This window comes from Anolis sagrei, chromosome 5 (assembly GCF_037176765.1).
Source record: "Anolis sagrei isolate rAnoSag1 chromosome 5, rAnoSag1.mat, whole genome shotgun sequence".
NCBI lineage: Eukaryota > Metazoa > Chordata > Lepidosauria > Squamata > Dactyloidae > Anolis > Anolis sagrei.
In genome coordinates, this window is record NC_090025.1 from 76171686 (window position 1) to 76191460 (window position 19775).

The window sequence follows — 19775 nt, forward strand, 5'->3', positions numbered from 1 at the left end:
TTTAGGGAGCGAGTAAGCTCAGTTACCAGGCAGACATTATTCAATTTTGTTAACATTTCACTAGAGACTTTTAAAATATAAATACTGCCTTGTACAAGTTCGTAAATCCATATGCAAAACGTATTATAACTGTTACATACTCACAAAGCACATGGTCATATGTTTGCTACATTATCTGAGACTGTATGTAAAACATCTCATTTAATAAAAACCCTAAAATGTTGATATTGTAATTTTGGAAACTAGAAGTCTTGTAGTCGTGCAAATAGGATATTTTCAGAATATTTTGTTGAGATTTTCCAGTGTTACTTTTGAGAAATTATTTGCGTTTGGCTCAATAGGAGCCCAGTAAATAACTTTTTTTCTGGTGCAGAATAGAGCTGAGTTCAACAATAGCATTTTAAATGTAGTTTTTCAAGTTCTAAGAATATTTGAAGGCATTTTTTTACATTTTAGATACAGGATAGGTCTAGGCATATTGTTATGCCAATCTCTTATAAATTCTATGGAAACATTTTAAATTTCAACCACTGTCTATGTATATGTATTCCATTTCTAATGTTGTATTCACTTACGTTTGTTTTATACACTGAGTTACTAATTTGTAACATTTCGGTTAATTACTTCTAAGAAATCAGAAAGTGAATGGTTATTTTTTTTCTAATAAAAATAACTGGCATGGTAGCTAATGACTTTTTATAATTGAAATTACTGCAACTAGTTTTTAAAAAAATCATTTCCAAGCTTGAGTTCTTTCTATATGTCAAGCAGTATGTGTAAATCAGCCTATAGAAATCAAGATCAGTATAGAAAACCATTACAAAAATGTACAGATGGTGTTAGTTAAGCATACATTTTAAACATAAGGACAGATAACCTTCTTTTCTAAAATCAGTGACCTTGAAATTATGCCCTCATATGGTTCTGTAAAATATTATAGGGTATGTAATGCAGTAGTCCTCTCAGTATTGCCATAAAAATACATTTACTAGTCTTGGCAAATGTGAAAGACAGTCATTGTAAATATTAAAACAATTATTACCCCTTTAAAAAAAATTATGGCACCACAGAGCTGAAAACTTACACTGTAAAAATGATTATCTTAAGATACTTATTTTCCAGCCTACTGGAAACAAAATTATCATTATAAACCCTAAAATGCAATGTAAATTTCACATCCTTCCTCCTGTTGTTAGAATATTCTGTGGACTGGAATAAAAATCAAATATATATATTCTTGTTTATATCAGAGAAAAATTTGAAACAAAGTTTATTATTTTTTTAAAAAGAATAATGTTTGGAAGACCCCATGTTTAATTAGAATCTTACTGTAGAAATTATTCTGGGAAATGTGAAATAAAAATTATAAAATCAATTTAATCATTTGAAATATTAGTCATTTGCACGTGAAAACAAATGTCGCCTTTGTATAGAGGGTACTATACAAAGGCAACATTTATTTTCACATGTAAATAACTGTAGGCTTGAGACTGAATTGATTTTTAGCCATTTCCTCTGGCCAATTCGGCTCCTTCGGTTTGTTCGGGTGCCAGTAATGGCAAGGGGCCAGCCGTCACGGATTCCCGCCCAAAATGGGACCATGTGGCAGCCAATCTCGGCTCCTCCTCCCCGGTTTGGCACCACAGTTTAATCTTTTTAATTTATTTTCCTTTATTTTCTTGATTCTTTTTATTTAGTCAGGCTGACTAGGAGCCGGGGACGTGCGGAAACTGGTGGGTGGGGGCTTGGGAAAGTCACCCTTTTGGCTTTTCCCCCCTCCTTCCCTTCCTCTCCTTCAAATACTTCTAAAAGATAATAATTATTAATCTCAGCAAACAAAAAGAAAACCCTCATTCTTTGAAAAGTATTACCACCTAGTTACCTCTCCTCTAGAGTAGAAAGTAGAAACAGATTTAAGGAAGCATTAAACCTGGAAATTGAAGAGTGCCTGCCCACTCCAGACAGGGTCTGCAGTAGAGCAAAAAGAGGGGCTTTTTAAGGAAGCCCGGGGAGATAGGCTCAGGTCGATCACTCTTTCTTCCCTGGGAAGTGAAAAGCCTCCTTACATGCCTTGGAAAGCTGCATGCAGGGAGAGAGTGTGTACTCCTGCAGCCTGTTTCCTCTAGAGCAGAAAGAAACAGTTTTAAGATGCACCAAACCTGGTCTCCTCTACAGACAGAGAAGGGAAAGGATCTCTAGGGTAGAAAGAAACAGTTTTAACGAAGCATTAAACCCAGTCTCCTCTACAGACATAAGGGAAAGTATTGCAGAAAGAGGGGTATCTTAACTGTGATTCTTTTAATCTAGGTCTTAATGAAGGATATGAAAGCCCCCTCCCCCATAATGGACCATATAGGGTGCTTCCTTAACCTTTTGCTGACACCCAGACTCCCATCAGATCAGCAGTTCAGCCAGCACAAGGGTTTAACCCATTGCGCCACTGCAGCTCCTAGTTGTGTAACTAGAAATGTTGAATGTCCCGTACATAGCCTGAAGAACTGGGGTACACAGTGATATTTTCCTGAAATAAAATGGTATTGTTGAACATTGGCCCTCATTTGTAAAGAGTAAATGTATATCAGTAGAAATCAAGCCTTTGTTTAGCAGACTTGAATAGTATTTTGTGCCACTGCCAATTCATAGGAAGTTTTTAAAATTTTCTTCTCTTTGCAGCTATCCTGTGGTCATCGATGTAAAGAAATTTGCCATCCAGGTGGCTGCCCTCAGAATTGCAACCAAAAAGTCAAGGTCCGCTGTCCTTGCAAAAGGCTCAAAAAGGTAAATTTTGTGTTTTACTCACTTTTAATTTACGCTTACTTTAATACTTAATTTCAAAGATCTGTATACTGTCCTTTATATCTGTTTATCAAAAGACAAATAAAAAAGAAAAGAAAATGAGAGTAATAAAAATAAAATAATAGAAATGCCACTTAGAGCAGCAGAGTAATGATTTGACTGGAATCCTTTTTGAGACACTGTGCCAGTGTAATTCCTAATTGCTGATTGCTGAGATTTTTATTAGTTCATGTTTATTTATTTATCTGTCGTGTCAGGACAACCAGTCAAATTATATTACATTTCTAACAGAACAAACCAAACAAACAGACAAAATACAAAATTTGTGAGTTTGGTAGTTGATTAAATGTCCTTTCTGGCCACTTGGAGTACTTCTGCTGTTGCTGCAAGAAGGTCCTCCATTGTGCATGTGGCAGGGCTCAGGTTGCATTGCAGCAGGTGGTCAGTGGTTTGCTCCTCTCCACACTCGCATGTCGAGGATTCCACTTTGTAGCCCCATTTCTGAAGGTTGGCTCTGCATCTTATGGTGCCAGAGCGCAGTCTGTTCAGCGCCTTCCAAGTCGCCCAGTCCTCTGTGTGCCCAGGGGGAGTCTCTCATTTGATATCAGCCATTGGTTGAGGCTCTGGGTTTGAGCCTGCCACTTTTGGACTCTCGCTTGCTGAGGTGTTCCAGTGAGTGTCTCTGTAGATCTTAGAAAACTATTTCTAGATTTAAGTGTTGACATGCTGGCTGATACCCAAACAGGGGATGAGCTGGAGATGTCTCTGCCTTAGTTCGTGTAAGTTTGTGTAAGATTATATCAATATCCCTTTACAAGCGGTTTCCCATTTGCTTACAGTGAAATGAACCATTTTACAAGTCATTCAGCAGATATGGCCAGTTCCATCCTATGTAATCAGAATGGCCACTGACAGTCCATGTTTTGTACTGGGAAGCTACCATCCATACCATTCTGTTCTGTCACTGGTCTAGCATTTGCTTGTGTAAATCTCTATATTTTTAAACAGAATCTCATCCTTCATCTCCATTCTTTAAGATACGGTAGTCTTCCAATGAGCAAAGCAAAATATAAAGATGCCTGAGGAAACAAAAACACCCTAACTTGAAAATAAAAGCTATACAATAGATGTTACTTTCAGAATGCTAGATCTTCATTGATACAAAGTTGGAATTTCAATGAAGCAAAACTTGCTACTTGAAAGTTTGGCTTCCAAAAACATACAGTTTGAGACTACAGGCTGTCACGTAGGAACAATAGCCTTAAAAGAAATCAATTCTACTAAACATACTCAGACTACATAATTCTGCTGGGAAATATATGGTATACTTTAGCTCAAGAGAGGAAATACATTTTCCTGACAAGGGATCAGGAAAAGACAGATTAAATTACATAAAAAATTGGGCCAAGAACAGTTGCTAAACTTATGAATCCTTAATGCATTTTACAGCAGACATTCCCCACATCTCAATGCAATTTCAGTGTCATCATCACCCCTGAAGTAGACAATATAATGGATAGATGGTTTCCTTTACATAGCATTATTATGTTTTGCCAGAGAGCATTTTTAGTGGCACTTCTGTTATTCTGAAGGGAATCACGGACACAACTAGTAATCTTTTTTTGCAACAAAAAAGAGAGAGAAAGAGAAAGACAGAGAGAAAGTATGATATACAGAATGAGCAGTGGTGGAAAGCTTAGAATGGAAAGAAAGGAAGCTTTGATTAATACAAGTAATGCATTGCAGTTGAAGGAAAGCATGGAAAATAAGATAAAATTTGAATTAGACTTGAATATAGACACTATTGATTTGGAAGAAAGACCAAGGAAAAGTTGAAGCACATTGAACAGTCAGGTGCTGAAGAAAAAAGAAAACATTCTTAAAATAATTCCGATAGTTAATGGTCCAGTGATGGTTCTTGTATCTGGAGCAGTTGTTTCTTAGAAAGTGAATGCTGTTAAGAGAGGTAAGTGGGAGAAGAGCAGAATCAGCTTTATTGAAAGTTAATTTATTTATTTATCGTGTCAGAAGCAGATTGAGATTAAAGTTATAATGTATAAAAAACCACAAGCTCTTATCCACACTCGCATGTCAATGACTTCACTTTGTAGCCACACTGATTGAGGTTCCATGTTTTAGCCTGCAACTTTTGGACTCTTGCTTGCTGAAGTGTTTCTGTGAGTATCTCTGTAGATCTTAGGAAGCTATTTCTTGATTTATGGTGTTGCCGTGTTGGCTCATATCCGAACAGAGGATGAGCCAGAGATGTCGATACCTTGGTCCTTTCATTGCTGGCTGCTACTTTCCGGCAGATATCCGGTGGTATCAGGCATCAGGTAGTAATATCAGCTAAGCCAGGGGTCCACAAACTTTTTAAACAGAGGGCCAGGTCACAGTCCCTCAAACTGTTGGAGGGCCGGATTATAATTTGAAAAAACATGAATTCCTATGCACACTGTACATATCTTATTTGTAGTGCAAAAATCACTTTAAAATAATACAATCATTAAAATGAAGAACAATTTTAACAATTATAAACTTATTAGTATTTCAGTGGGAAGTGTGGGCCTGCTTTTGGCTGATAAGATAGGGTTGTTGTTGTTGTTGTTGTTGTTGTTGTTGTGTGCTTTCAAGTCATTTCAGACTTAGGTTGACACTGAGCAAGGGCCGGTTAAATGACCTTGGAGGGCCATACTCGGGCCTTAGTTTGAGGACCCCTGGGCTAAGCAGTATAATTTCTCCAGCGGTGCCGGGCGTAGACATCCTATGATAATGTGGCATGTCTCATTAAGAGTTTTAACATGGTGAGATGTATTCCATACTGAGCATGCGTATTCAGCAGCAGAGTAGCAAAGCGTAAGGGCGGATGTCTTCATTGTATCTGGTTGTGATCCCCAGGTTGTGCCAGTCAGCTTTCGTATGATATTATTTCTAGCACCTACTTTTTGCTTGATAGTCAAGCAGTGCTTCTTGTAAGCCAGAGCATGGTCCAAGGTGTTTTCCAGGTATTTGGATGTGCTGCAATGCTCCAGTGGGATTCCTTCCTAGGTAATCTTCAGACCTCAAGATTCTTGTCCGATTTTAGGATGAAAAGCACACGTCTGCATTTTAGATGGATTAGGAATCAGCTGGTTTTCTCTGTAGTAGGCAGTAAAAGCACCTAAAGTTTTGGAGAACTTTTGTTCAACCATTTCAAAGCTCTCTGCTTGAGTGGTGATGACATGATCATCAGCAAAGATGAAACTCTCTGTCCCTTCTGGCAGTGGCTGGTCATTTGATCAATGAAAGTTCATGAAGCATCAGCATTAATGGGTAAGATCAGCAGCAGCAGCATCCATGTTTACTAGACACATATTTCTTACTCATGTGGGCACAAATGCTTAAATAAACATAATCACCTGGCATCATGAGAACATTGTTTTCTAATGAATGAATTTCTTTATATTTTCTGAATAATGCACTGCCTTGATACAGATGGTATTTATTGAGAAAAAGCTCCTAAAACAGTCAATGTTTTGCATTTATTTGTATTCCTGCTTTGCCACCTCACATGCTAAAAATATGGCCTATAATCATAATTTTTCTGCCTAGAACAAACCAGTGAATGACACTAAAGAAAAGCAACTATTCAATTCCTAGTCAAATGTTGAATTGTACTATACTTCAAAAGAGTCTGTTTTATGTTTTATAACCGTAAGCAGTGAAGTCCTGTGACATAGAAGAAAGATCCTTTCTGTGAGTGCATTTTTGTTGTTGATTAGTGCAGGTATAAAAAAGGGCTTAAAGAAATAATTTTATCGTATTGCATTGCAAGATTTCCTAGGAAAGTCATGTAGACCACTTATCTGCAGGAAATACACAGAAAACGTTGCATGTAAATGTGAAACTGCGGATAATAGTTAATCCTTTTGAAATGAAGGATTCCAGTGGAATCAGAATAGAAATGTAGAGAAAGAACATAACTCTAGCTTTCCTTGGTCCCCCAGCAGGGCTTTATGGTTGACTTACAATGGAAGCATGCCATAGAATCATGCTGGAGTACTAGGCAATGTATACAGAGAACAGCTCTATCACATTTCTAGGTTCTCCAGTACGATTCTGTGATCAATTTCCAATGTAAGCATACCATAGAATCATGCTGGAAGACCTAAGAAATACTTTTTGTTTTGGATGCAAGTAATTGAAATTGCAAGTAGCAGTCCTATAGATATAGGTACTGGGCCCTCTTCTTACAAAAGTATTTCATTACCATTTGACATCCAAAAATATGCAAACATGACAACAGAATGATACACTATTGATATTAATTCAAAACCAACAGTAAAAATCCATAAAACTGATTTAAAATCCCTAAAACTCCGGCTTTAAAATTTAATTAGTCCCAATTTTAAGTCTTGTCCCTAAATGTTCATTTGTTACATCTTAATTTTTTAGTTATTTCATCCCTAATTTGTTGTAATGTCTTGCTATTGTTTGATGTTGTTTTTTAATATGCTTTATTTGATTTATGATTGTTTTATTTCTGGATGCATTTTACAGCATTGAATGTTTGCTGCTGTTTACTTACTTACTTACTTACTTACTTACGTACAGTATTTATATTCCGCCCTTCTCACCCCTCAGGGGACTCAGGGTGGATTACAGTGTACACATATATGGCAAACATTCAATGCCAAAGACACACAACACATATACACAGACAGTAAGAGGCTATTTAACTTTTCTGGCCGCCAGGGGAGCTGTTGCTTTCATCGTCCATCTGCGACACTGATGAAGTACTTCTGCATTCCACACATGCTTTTGCTGGAGTGCTTTGCTGGAGTCTTTTTTTTAATGGCCTCGTAAATTAGTTAAATTAGCCTCCCCACACATAGGTGGTACCTAATTTTCCTACTTGACAGATGCAACTGTCCTTCGGGTTGCAAAGGTCGACAACAAGCTGGACAATTGGTTAGAAGCTCACTCCAACCCGGGCTGGCTTCGAACTCATGACCTTTTGGTCAGAAGTGGAGATAGGGAAGGATATAAATAAAGTTTTATTGCTATTATTTGATACACAACAAGATTAGTACACAGCAGACAAGATCACTATGCTGGCTTCTGTATTTGATCACATATCGAACACTTCCCAAGTGTCTAGGACTGTGTGATGTATTGGTGAATAATGCGTGCAGATCCGAGTAGGGCAGTGGTTCTCAACCTGGGGTCCGCAGATGTTTTTGGCCTCCAACTCCCAGAAATCCTAACAGCTGGTAAACTGGCTGGGATTTCTGGGAGTTGTAGGCCAAAAACATCTGGGGACCCCAGGTTGAGAACCACTGGAGTAGGGTGACCTTTATCATCTGGCAGATGGTAATTTTGTCAGCACTGATTGTTTTTAAGTGCAGGCCAAGGTCTTTAGGCATGGCACCCAGTGTGCCAATCACTACTGAGACCACCTTCACAGGCTTGTGCCAGAGTCTTTGCAGCTCTGTCTTTAAATCTTCCAGAAAGTTTTTCTAGTTGCTTCTTATCAGTTCTGCTGTCACCTGGGATTGCAACATCGACGATCCATACTTTGGTATTTTTCCACAGTCATGACGTCAGGAGTTTTGTACACCAGAACTACTACTACTACTACTACTACTACTACTTCATATTTTCAAACTAGACTTGCACTGTACAGCTCTTCAGATATTGGTCTTCCTTCTACAAAATAGGACATATTGTTAGTCTGTGTACATATGATACACTTTAAGAAAGAGCTATACTCTAATTACTCATTCTAGATTTGCAGTTTATAATCTAGAAAAAACCTATGGTGAAAACGTACAAATTAACAAAATGCATTGCAAGCTAGATTCCCAGATTAAAGAATATGGGTTAACTGGATCCAAATCCCTAATTAAAACCACTACTTAGGTAGGGAAATGGCAGTAATTTCACTTTGGTGAGTATCGATACTGTGTTATCTCTTGGACTGTAGTTACATTTGGATTTTTAAAAAATCATTCCAAGATGGAAGCATAGCATACTCTGGCCCATTCCCAGTTGTTTAGCTATGATTGAAAGATAGTATTCTTCCACTTTTGCCTTCTGCTTCATTTTTAAGAGGAGATATAGCTGCTTTGATTCTCTTAACACTGAGGAGGTGGCAGCTTATCCTGCCTATTTCCCAACCTCATGATTTATCAAAGGTACCAACTTCTTTATCTCCAAAAGTAATTTACAAGTGTCAGTGTTTTGCCAATGAAATTCTAGTGAAATAGTGATATAATTTGTGTTGTAGTTACCATGAGATCAAATATCAAGAGTGGATTTCTTGTTTTTTAATATATGAAACAGTATTTTGAGGTATATGTTTTCCTATCAGACTTATGTAAGGATTTTTTTTAACTTTAATAACCTTGCTTCTAGGAAATGTTGTGTAGCAAGCTTCGAGAAGGCCAGGTTTCATTAGAATGTGACGCAGTATGCCAGGAAGTGAAACAGAAAGCTTCGGAGGTAACTTGCCTTGTGTGTTTCTAATATATTTTCATTGCTTCCAGAAAGAGAAAAATGAATGTAGGATTATTTTCCAAGATGATTGGGCCAAAATTCAATTAAATCAAATATATTTGTGTTCAACAGCTGCTATGTGTTAATATTCTTTTGGGATATATAACATGGGAAGATTGTCATGGTCTTTCTGTTTATGATAAATTGTTAATACTATAAGCTGCTATGCATGTTTTAATAGAATAATGTACTAACAATTACTATTGCCTCTTGCCTGCCTTTTTGTTTCAGTTTGGCATATCTCATGAATATTTTTGCAGTAGTGGTGTATGCTCATTCGGTGGGAGAAGGGCAGATCATCCTAATACTGGAACAGATTATTTTATACTCTTAGACTGATTGTGTTGAAATGGCATAATTTTTTTCAGGTTTCACAAATATGAACTGATTCATTCTCTTACACATGCACACACAGGTATATCTCAATCTTTCAGTTCAGTTTAAAGGTATACCCAGTGAGTTCCATGAATAGAGTAAGGCAAATTTATTTATTTATTGTGTCAGGAGCAAACCAAACAGTTGTTTTGCATTTTTAACAAACAAATAAACAAACAAATAGGTAAGGCAAATAAAGACTTATCATGTACATCACAGTCAACAATTGATAAATATGTGTATGTGACTCTATCCTTTCTTATGGGAAGCTGGAAGCATAATGACATACAAATGCTGAAAATATTGATACTTTTAAAAGGTGATATATGAACAAATGGGTAAAATACACATGCTGGTTGTAGCATGTAAAATTTCATTGCTTCTGACCACTGGTTCTGTTTTCTTTGTATTCTGCAAAAAGGCAGTAGCAAAGGGAAATTAAGAGCTACCATATTTACACGAGTCTCATGCACATCTTTTTTTGGTTAAATTACATAGTCCAAATTAGGGTGTGCAATAGATTTGATGACGTATTAACTCAAGAAGAGGATGACAGGCCCAATGGCACAGGTAAGGTCACTTCAGGGTTAGGATTAAAGAAGTAGCTAGTGAAAGGGCCAACAGGCAAGGGAATCCACAGTATGAAGAAGGAACTGATTTGGCAGGATTCCCAACTGGCCTCATTCATGAGGCCTTCAAACTTCCAGTTTGGGCTCAGATTATTTGACACCCCACATCCCTGTCTGTAAACCTGTTCCCTCAGTCCCACCCCATCTCAAGCACAGCTGGTGGGGACAAGAGAGGGGGCCTTCTTCGTGGTCATCCCTTCCCTCTGGAACTCCCTTCCAAAAGAAATCAGAACAGCCCCTACGCTCCTTTAAGAAAGAACTAGATCTAGGGAAGTAATGCTACCCCTCTATTCTGCTTTGGTTAGACCACACCTGGAATATTGTGTCCAATTCTGGGCACCACAATTCAAGAGAGATATCGACAAGCTGGAATGTGCCCAGAGGAGGGCGAGTAAAATGATCAAGTGTCTGGAGAACAAGCCCTATGAGGAGCGGCTTAAGGAGCTGGGCATGTTTAGCCTGAAGAAGAGAAGGCTGAGAGGAGATATGATAGCCATGTATAAATATGTGAGAGGAAGCCACTGGGAGGAGGGAGCAAGCTTGTTTTCTGCTTCCCTGGAGACTAGGACATGAAACGATGGCTTCAAACTACAAGAAACGAGATTCCATCTGAACATGAGGAAGAACTCCTGACTGTGAGAGCCGTTCAGCAGTGGAACCCTCTACCCCGGAGTGTGGTGGAAGCTCCTTCTTTGGAAGCTTTTAAACAGAGGCTGGATGGCCATCTGTCGGGGGTGATTTGAATGCAATATTCCTGCTTCTTGGCAGGGGGTTGGACTGGATCGCCCATGAGGTCTCTTCCAACTCTTTGATTCTATGATTCTAACTAAAAACCCACTTTTGCTTACTTACGTATGGAGGATGAGTAACATCATAAACTCTTTAAATGGAAGAAGCTGTCAGTGACTGTTTTATTGTAATTTATTGAAGAGCTATATTTTTATATCTTACACCGTTTTAAATGTATGCTCAATGATGCTTGACGGTTTGGTTTATATTACCAACGATGTCTTTTTATTTGTTTCAATTTATATGTATAATAGTCTTAATGTTGAGTTGATGGTATTGAATGTTTGCCAGTTTTATTTTTATGTTTGGAAGCCACCCTGAGTCCCTTCGGGGAGAGAGGGTGGGTTAAAAATAAATTATTATTATTATTTATTTATTTGCATACATAAAACAGTCTTGGAGGAGGTTTTGATGGCCTTGCGAATGAGGCCAGTTGGGAAGTGCACAAAGCTCTCTAAATTCACCAGCCTCGGCCTGACAGAGACTTCCCCTTGCCTCTTGGTCGTTCGGCTGCCTACCTCCCTGACATGACCTTGTCTATGCCATTGGCCATGTCATCCTCTTGTTGAGCTTGCCATCCACTCTCCTCTGTGTTTTGGGCCTTGCTGGGGGCACATTACATTTGACAGCATTTTTGTGGGGTGGGGGTTAAGGTTTTGAAAATTAATATACATATTACATTTGATGGCACATAAATATGGATATAAAATTCCTTCTTTTTGCAAACTGTAATAAGCATATGTGGAAATGCAATTAGTTATGCACACAATTTATTTGAGGGATCTATTTTTTGACATAGTTGTTATTGCAGTATACTATATGGAATATCAAACAGGCATGTAATTGTAGTACATTACCACATACACATACACAGGAGCCCCCGGTGACACAGTGGCTTAAACCCCTGTGCTGGCAAGACTGAAGACCGAAGGTCACAGGTGTGAATCTGGGGAGAATGCAGATGAGCTCCCTCTTATCAGCTCCAGCATGTGGGGAAATGAGAGAAGCCTACCACAAGGATGGTAAAACATCCGGGCATCCCCTGGGCAACGTCCTTGCAGACAGCCAATTCTCTCACACCAGAAGCAACTTGCAGTTTCTCAAGTCGCTCCTAACACGACCAAACAAAAACCACGTAAACTGAGCTTAAACTTGTATCTTACGTTACATGAACTTACATAAATGTTTATGATTGTGCTGAGGTGGCAAAAATGGGATGTGTTTTAGATGGAGGAGAAGGAGATGATTCTTTGCCCTTCTCCAACTTAAATTATGGCATTATGTGAAAATGATGTTTACAAACGAAAAGAGTTGCAATGTGAAGAAGGAAATGATCCGTCCGATCAGCAACATTATATGGTTGAAATCAGTTTGATGTGTGGGTGGGAAAGATTTGAAAGGAAATTTCTATTCATAGACGTTTCTTCATTGGGTGCTATTGGACTCAAGTTTCCTCTTGTTTCTTTTTTAGTCTGTGCAGTGTATTTAATTTACTTTTGTATTACAGATCCTCAATTTTTTCATTGTTCTGTTTGCAAGGTGATGTTTAGTAATTTATTAGACTGGAAAATCACCACATCTTTAAAAGATCTAAGTGATGGTGTGAATTCAGGAAAGTAGCTGTGTCATCTCTTAACCTTTGCCACAGATGAATTGGTGGAAATATTGTTAAAATAATGAGCATTGAACAACAGATCATACTAAGAATGTATTAAGTAACAGCTAGCCTTGATTAACCTATAATTCTTTTGAGTACATTCAAGTTTTTTTTAAAAAAAGTTTTTTTGATATATCCCAACAATTAACAAACTTTTGCCATACAGGGCTTATTTCAGTATACATTATTCCAAAAGTAATTATTTCTTAAATGACATTTTATACATTCCTTAGTTATGTATCTATGATACATAATTGAGTACATTCAAGTATATTGATAGGAATGATCCTAATTTGTTGAATGTGCTTTGGGGATTCATAATAAAATAGCAAGAATCAAAACACAATTATAATTTTGTGTTGCCCCATGTGAAATATTTTCTGTTGTTATGGCCATCAGCTTCTGAAAGGATATGAAAGTAAAGTGCAACTGACATAGTAGAGTGTTTATATCATTTCTGCAAAATTTGGATTTTCAAGGCTATCAAAGGATACATCTTAAGCATATGAAAACAGTATGATTTATAATAGATAGAGAGGAAATTTTTTAATATTACTAAATTGGAGTTGGTATTATCTGATACTGAATCTGATAGTGTGTTCCAGATAAAATAAAGAATTATGCACTGTGCAGAATTAATTCATGGCATTCATTATATAGGATTCAGTCTTTTAAAAAGCCTTTGGCCACGAAAGCTTAATAACATTTTGCTACTGGATGGAAGTAATACCTTTTGACTACCAGATAACTAGAGGTGATCACTGGGTTGCAATGGCCATCTTCTCCTGCATAGCATCTGGTTGACTATGGGAAAGGGGACACTTGTGATAGATGGACCTTGGGTTGATTCATAATACATTCCCAATATTAAACATGCATCTATCAAGATTTTTTTTAATCTGTACCTGTGCAGTGAAGTTGTTCAGACCTAGTTTGTGTCATGGAAACTTGATATAGTTCTACTGTCATTGATAGGATGCTAATTTGGAGCATTTTTAAAAACTTCTCATGTAGAGAAAAATGAACTTTGTGGGCATGAGTTATAGGAAAGTCTGGTCAGAAATGATCTCAGCTTTTTAAAATGTCATTCTTGTAATTTTAAAGGCATCACACTTTTTTCAGTGTTATGCCATGTTTATCTCGTTCTTGCAATTACTCGCTAGGTTTTCTCAAGAATACCGTGGCACATTGGCATATGAACTTCTCTCTGTCTTATGCCTCAGTTCAGGATCCAAATTTTTATCCAGATGACCACTCTGAGCTCTGGAAGGAGCACATGCTTTTCATGTGGAATGTCACAAGTTCGGTTCTTTACATCTTCAGTATCTAAAATGGCTTGGTTGAGAAAGGCCTTTGGAGAACAGCTGATGAAGATGAGATTGGACTGGCCTGTCTCAAATGTTCACATGATCCCAGGAAATGTCATCCCATTTTTCGCCCCATTTCAGATGTTTTAACATATTGTATTTCTGAAATAATCAATTACATTGTAGCTAGTGTGCCTATTAAACATTGTTTATGTTCACACAGATGAAAGAAGCAGAAACCAGAGCTGCCATTGAAGAGGAAAAACGAAGGCAACAGGTATCCACATGTCTCTTTCCCATTCTAATGGAAAATAGTATTTAAGTACAGTTCTATGATTTGTTTTTGAATGTTAGATTTATTTTAATGTCAGTTTTAATTACTGTATTTACTCGAATATAATGAACATCTATGTTGACTTAATTGCTTAGCCTTAGCCAAAATTGAGATGAGTATTACATTCAGTGGCACATTAGAATTGTGTGCCTATAGCTGCCTGTGCCCATCTCTTAGGGTGAGGCTAGCAAACTCACTAACCTAGAGGAGCAGCAACTTCCCAACTGGCCCCAATCACATTGGCCACTTGGGAAGCAGTGTTTCCCTCCCAAAGCCTGGTTCTCCTTTGTTTCTCAGCTGATAGGCCAAGGAGAAGTGGCACCCCTTCCCACCCCAAGCCCCTTTATCTTCACCTCTTAACTGAGAGGCCAAAAATAAGCCAAACCTTTTCACTCCTCAAGCCCCCTTCTCTGTTTCTCAGATGAGGAGGCCAAGGAAAAGCTAGGCCTTTGCTTGGCAGATGTCCACTTCTCCTTGCTTCTTTGGCACATCCATTTTTTTGATAACATGTACCTCATGGTGTACTGGCTCGAGTAAATACTAAATTTTATTTAAATTAACTTGAATGTAGGTTTACAGCCTGTTATATTTTAACAGTTTTTTAAAAGGAAGCTTTTTGGATTCCTAAAGTGAAGGAAGATGCATACATTGGGTCGCTAGTCTTAAAAAGATACATACTTTCATTGGAATCCAAGTAGTAGTGAAAGCTGTCACCAATATCACATCTTTTCCTGGTTTGCATACAATTACAAACCATGGCCTAGTGCAATGTGAACACATGTCAATACGCCCAACTACAGCAAAAGCGTGGGCTTCTTTGTCTCCCTTTCCTCTTCCTCCTCCTCCTCCTCCTCCTCTTATAGCAGTGGTTACCAACCTGTGGTCCACGGACCACCAGTGGTCCGCAAGAATGAAAATATGGTCTGAGGCCTCGCCATTACTACCCTGATGCCTTGAAACCACGCAGCAATGAGAACGACTGGTCTTGTGAAACCCTCTTATTGTGCCAAGTCAATGGGGATGTTGGGGAGGAGGGGAGGCTGACTACCCATGAAAGATTATTACTACTACTACATCAGCTCTAGATTATTAAATATGGTTTTCTGTGGGCGAGTGAGTACAGGATGGCATATGTTCTATATCAGAAACTAGAGTTGACGTGGTCTATCCAATGCAATATTCTGAATCTGCACCCCAAATAACCAAACCGAATCTAAAGTTGTCCAGAAACAGATTTGTAACCCTTTTGATACTAATGTTGGAGAGTGGTCCCTGGTCAAGTGGTCCCTGGTCAAAAAAAGGTTGGGAACCACTCTCCTATCGCCAGGTATCAAACTTAGAAATCGTTTAAAACAATTCTGAATCTATTTCTAAATTAGTTAATTTCAAGCCATATGGTTAAAAAAAAAGTTATCTATAGAAATAAAAATGTAATGTTCGTTTGTGGGATTAACATAACTCAAAAACCACTGGACAAATTGACACCAAATTTATTTTTATTTATCGTGTCAGGGCAACCAGTCGATTATATTACATTTCTAACAGAACAAAGCAAACAAACAGACAAAATACAAAATTTGTGAGTATGGTAGTTGATTAAATGTCCTTTGACCAGTATCTGGCCACTTGGAGTGCTTCTGGTGTTGCTGTAAGAAGGTCCTCCATTGTGCATGTGGCAGGGCTCAGGTTGCATTGCAGCAGGTGGTCAGTGGTTTGCTCTTCTCCACACTCGCATGTCGTGGATTCCACTTTGTAGCCCCATTTCTGAAGGTTGGCTCTGCATCTTGTGCACCAAATTTGGACACGAGACACCTATCAGGCCAACGAGTGTCCATCACTCACAAAAACACTGGAAAACACAATAGAAGAAAATTACATTGCAATGCATGTGCAAAACCACACACATATACACAAACACGCATATACACACATATACACACACAATACACATACTGGGCCACAGCAACAAGTGGCAGGGGATGGCTAGTTACTTTAAAAAAAAAAACACTTTCCTGATTTGAATGCAGCACTTTCTTTTAAAACGGGGTTGGCCTTGTGGAACGGAGAGAGAAAGAAGGGTATATGAGTCCACTGCTTTGTTGATCTGATGGAACATCCATGCAATGCTAAACTACTATTTGGTGTTACGTGCCATCACAGCAACTGTACTCGAATATGGTTTGTTAACCAACACGTATCCTTTGTATCAGTGTTACACAACAAACTCAGCTGCTGTCTCCTGGCTACCATGACTCCTTCCTGCATGCATTACAAGAGGGTCTTTCATCCCAAAATGAAAGGGTTTTTATTTACAGTCGTACTTAACACTACTGATATGCCTTTGTGAGGATGTGAAAGGGGCAGTGTCGTGTTATGTGTTTGCCAAATATTATTCTGCAATTACATTTTTTGGGGGGAAGAAAACCTTCCATGAAGTTTTAATATTTATACACCATTTTAACTCCCTTTTTATTTCTGTCTAGGCTGAATTGGAGGCTTTTGAGAACAGGCTAAAAGGCCGCCGGAAGAACAAGAGAAAAAAGGATGAGGTTGAAGTTGAAAAATCTGTATGGCAAAAATATAAGAATATGATTGTCCTGCCAATATTTGGGGCTGCTGTTGTAATGGTTGCATGGTTCGTTGCCTACAATGACTGAAATCGTAATATTCTTTTCAGCAGATGTGATTGTAGTAAAAAGTTTGTTGTATAAAGTAGGATTTGATATGCGGTTGTGAAGAAAAACAACCACAGTCTACCCCCCAGATCAATTTGAAATACATTGCGAGTCATTATTTCATGCTATTAATTCTAAAACAATGGACACAGATTTGAGCTGTCTCATTGGAGGGGAGGTCATTCACGTACTGTTCCTGTTCACATTCTTGTGTTTCATGTTAATGTGCAAGAATTTCCATGCATGCACTCACTGAATATTAGGTTTGAGTAGTTCACAGTGTTTTCAGTGAAGAGGAAGAATAAAGACTTGTTACTGCCATAGATGACCACATTTATTACATAGAAACGCTAATCCCATAAAGATCACTAAACACATTGCCCCACTACTAGATGAATTTCCTTCAGCAGATGTGCATGCTACGACATCCTCTTGCATGCAAAGGCCATTTTTGTATGCTTCACACCAAATGCAAGCATTTTGCCTTAACTGGGTTATTATCAGAACAGAAGTAAACATTATTTTTGGGTTGCTGCGAGTTTTCTGGGCTGTGTGGCCATGTTCCAGAAGCTTCTGGAGCATGGCCATAGAGCCCGGAAAACTCACAGCAACCCAGTTATTCCAGCCATGAAAGCCTTCGACGACACATGATTATTTTTGTGAGTCATTAATATAAAAAATGAAACGACTCTGGCTGTACAGAAGTCCTGTGTCAGAAGTAGCTTTTTGTAATACATTGTCAGCATTCTGTACCCAAGAGACTTTTCCCTCAGGATCCTATTTCCAAAGAGAAAAGTTTATTTTTCTCATAGACATTTTTCAGCTCTAATGCAAATAGCCTTTACTTTAAATTCTACTTTGTACCCAGCCAAATAAATAAATAAATAAATCCTTCAAGTCACAATCATTCAAAGACAGACATTGTTTTGTATATATATAACTTTTCACAAAGGCCAGTAACTTTAAATTCGTTAATATGTATGTCTAATGTATGTGTAGTTGTGTTAACATTCTAGTAAGTAGTGTATGTACAGTTGGTAAATTAATTCTTTATTCAGGTGTACACATCTGTACAATAAAATGTGGATCTGCTCTCGAAATCATGTTTTTAAATGTAAAAGTAGTTGTTTACATGTTGAGATAATCTGGTTAGATCAGTGTTTCTCAACCTTCCTAATGCCGCGACTCCTTAATACAGTTCCTCATGTTGTGGTGACCCCCAACCATAACGTTATTTTTGTTGCAACTTCATAACTGTAATTTTGCTACTGTTATGAATCGTCATGTAAATATCTAATATGCAGGATGTATTTTATTCACTGGACCAAATGTGGCACAAATACTCAATATGCCCACATTTGAATACTGGTGGGGTTTGGGGGGTTGGGTTGATTTTGTCATTTGGGAGTTGTAGTTGCTGGGATTTATAGTTCACCTACAATCAAAGAGCATTCTGAACTCCACCAATGATGGAATTGAACCAGATTTGGCATACAGAACTCCCATGACCAGCAGAAAATACTGGAAGGGTTTGGTGGGCATTGACCTTGAGTGTGGGAGTTGTAGTTCATCTACATCCAGAGAGCACTGTGGACTCAGACAATTATGGATGTGGACCAAACTTGGCACAAATACTCAATATGCCCAAATGTGAACACTGATGGAGTTTAGGTAGGGAAAACAGACCCTGACATTTGGGATTTATAGTCCACCTACAATCAAAGAGCATTCTGAACTCCACTGATGATGGAACTAAACCAAACATAGAACTCCCATGACCAACAGAAAATCCAGTGTTTTCTGAAGATCTTTGGCAACCCTTCTGACACCTCCTCATGACCCCCTTCCAGACGTCCCAACCCCCAGGCTAAGAAACACTGGGTTAGATGTTTCTCTTAACAAACAGCCATGTCTCAGTTTTTTCAGAAGTGAATAATTAAGGTAATCGCTCAGAACCTGAACATGGACAATGTTGTCACATCAAACTGAAGGAAGTAACACATTTTTTGTCCTCTCTTGTTATGTTTAATTTACTATTCAAATATTATTTATAGTCAGTTTGGATGTTCACGGGACTCAGGTTTATCAGATACCACAATTAGAAATATTAATCTTTTTTTTTTTTTTTTGGTTTTGTGTTCTTCCTATAGTGAGAGAAAATCCATGCCAATATGTATTTAAATTATTCTCTAGGTTTAAATGTTAAGATTTCCTTGCTTCGTTGAGAAAAGAGCTATGTGTTGTTTTAGGTATTTCAAAATTGATATTAAAACACTCATTTCTTCCATTTTGTGCAAGTACATATTTTCATTTTTATTATATTTTTAAAATTTTGGATACTGAAAACTGACACTGAAAATCTGCACTTAGGGATATTAGAGAAACATGTTCTTGACCTGTAATTTTGGCCACGTGTGCCCTCACAAATATGTTTTGCACCTGTGCAAAATAACCTACAAGAATATTATAAAGGTGAGTAGCATGATAGGTACTTCATCCCCCTCCTTATACTACACAGGACTTTACTTGCCCATCTACCATCCCTTCAGTTCCTAAGTCTATTGCAAAGATTGGCAGAGGCCTGAAAATGAGGGCAAAACATGGTGGTTTGTGTGAAAACACAGATGGCCAGTCAGAGAACCACAGTGACAGGTAAGTAACCTCTTCTTCATGGTC

The 19775-nt window shown here is 38.0% G+C and overlaps 1 protein-coding gene across 1 annotated transcript in view; it reads left to right on the plus strand.

The window, feature by feature from the left end:
- NFXL1 (nuclear transcription factor, X-box binding like 1) overlaps nt 1–19386 on the plus strand; it is a 67813-nt gene extending 48427 nt beyond the window's left edge. Inside the window, exons 19-22 of the mRNA XM_067468786.1 lie at nt 2674–2778; nt 9193–9279; nt 14314–14367; nt 16908–19386. Of these exons, the coding sequence (XP_067324887.1) occupies nt 2674–2778; nt 9193–9279; nt 14314–14367; nt 16908–17081 (420 nt within the window). The 3' untranslated portion in view covers nt 17082–19386. The remainder of the gene's footprint in view (nt 1–2673; nt 2779–9192; nt 9280–14313; nt 14368–16907) is intronic.
- The last annotated feature ends 389 nt before the right edge of the window (nt 19387–19775 follow it).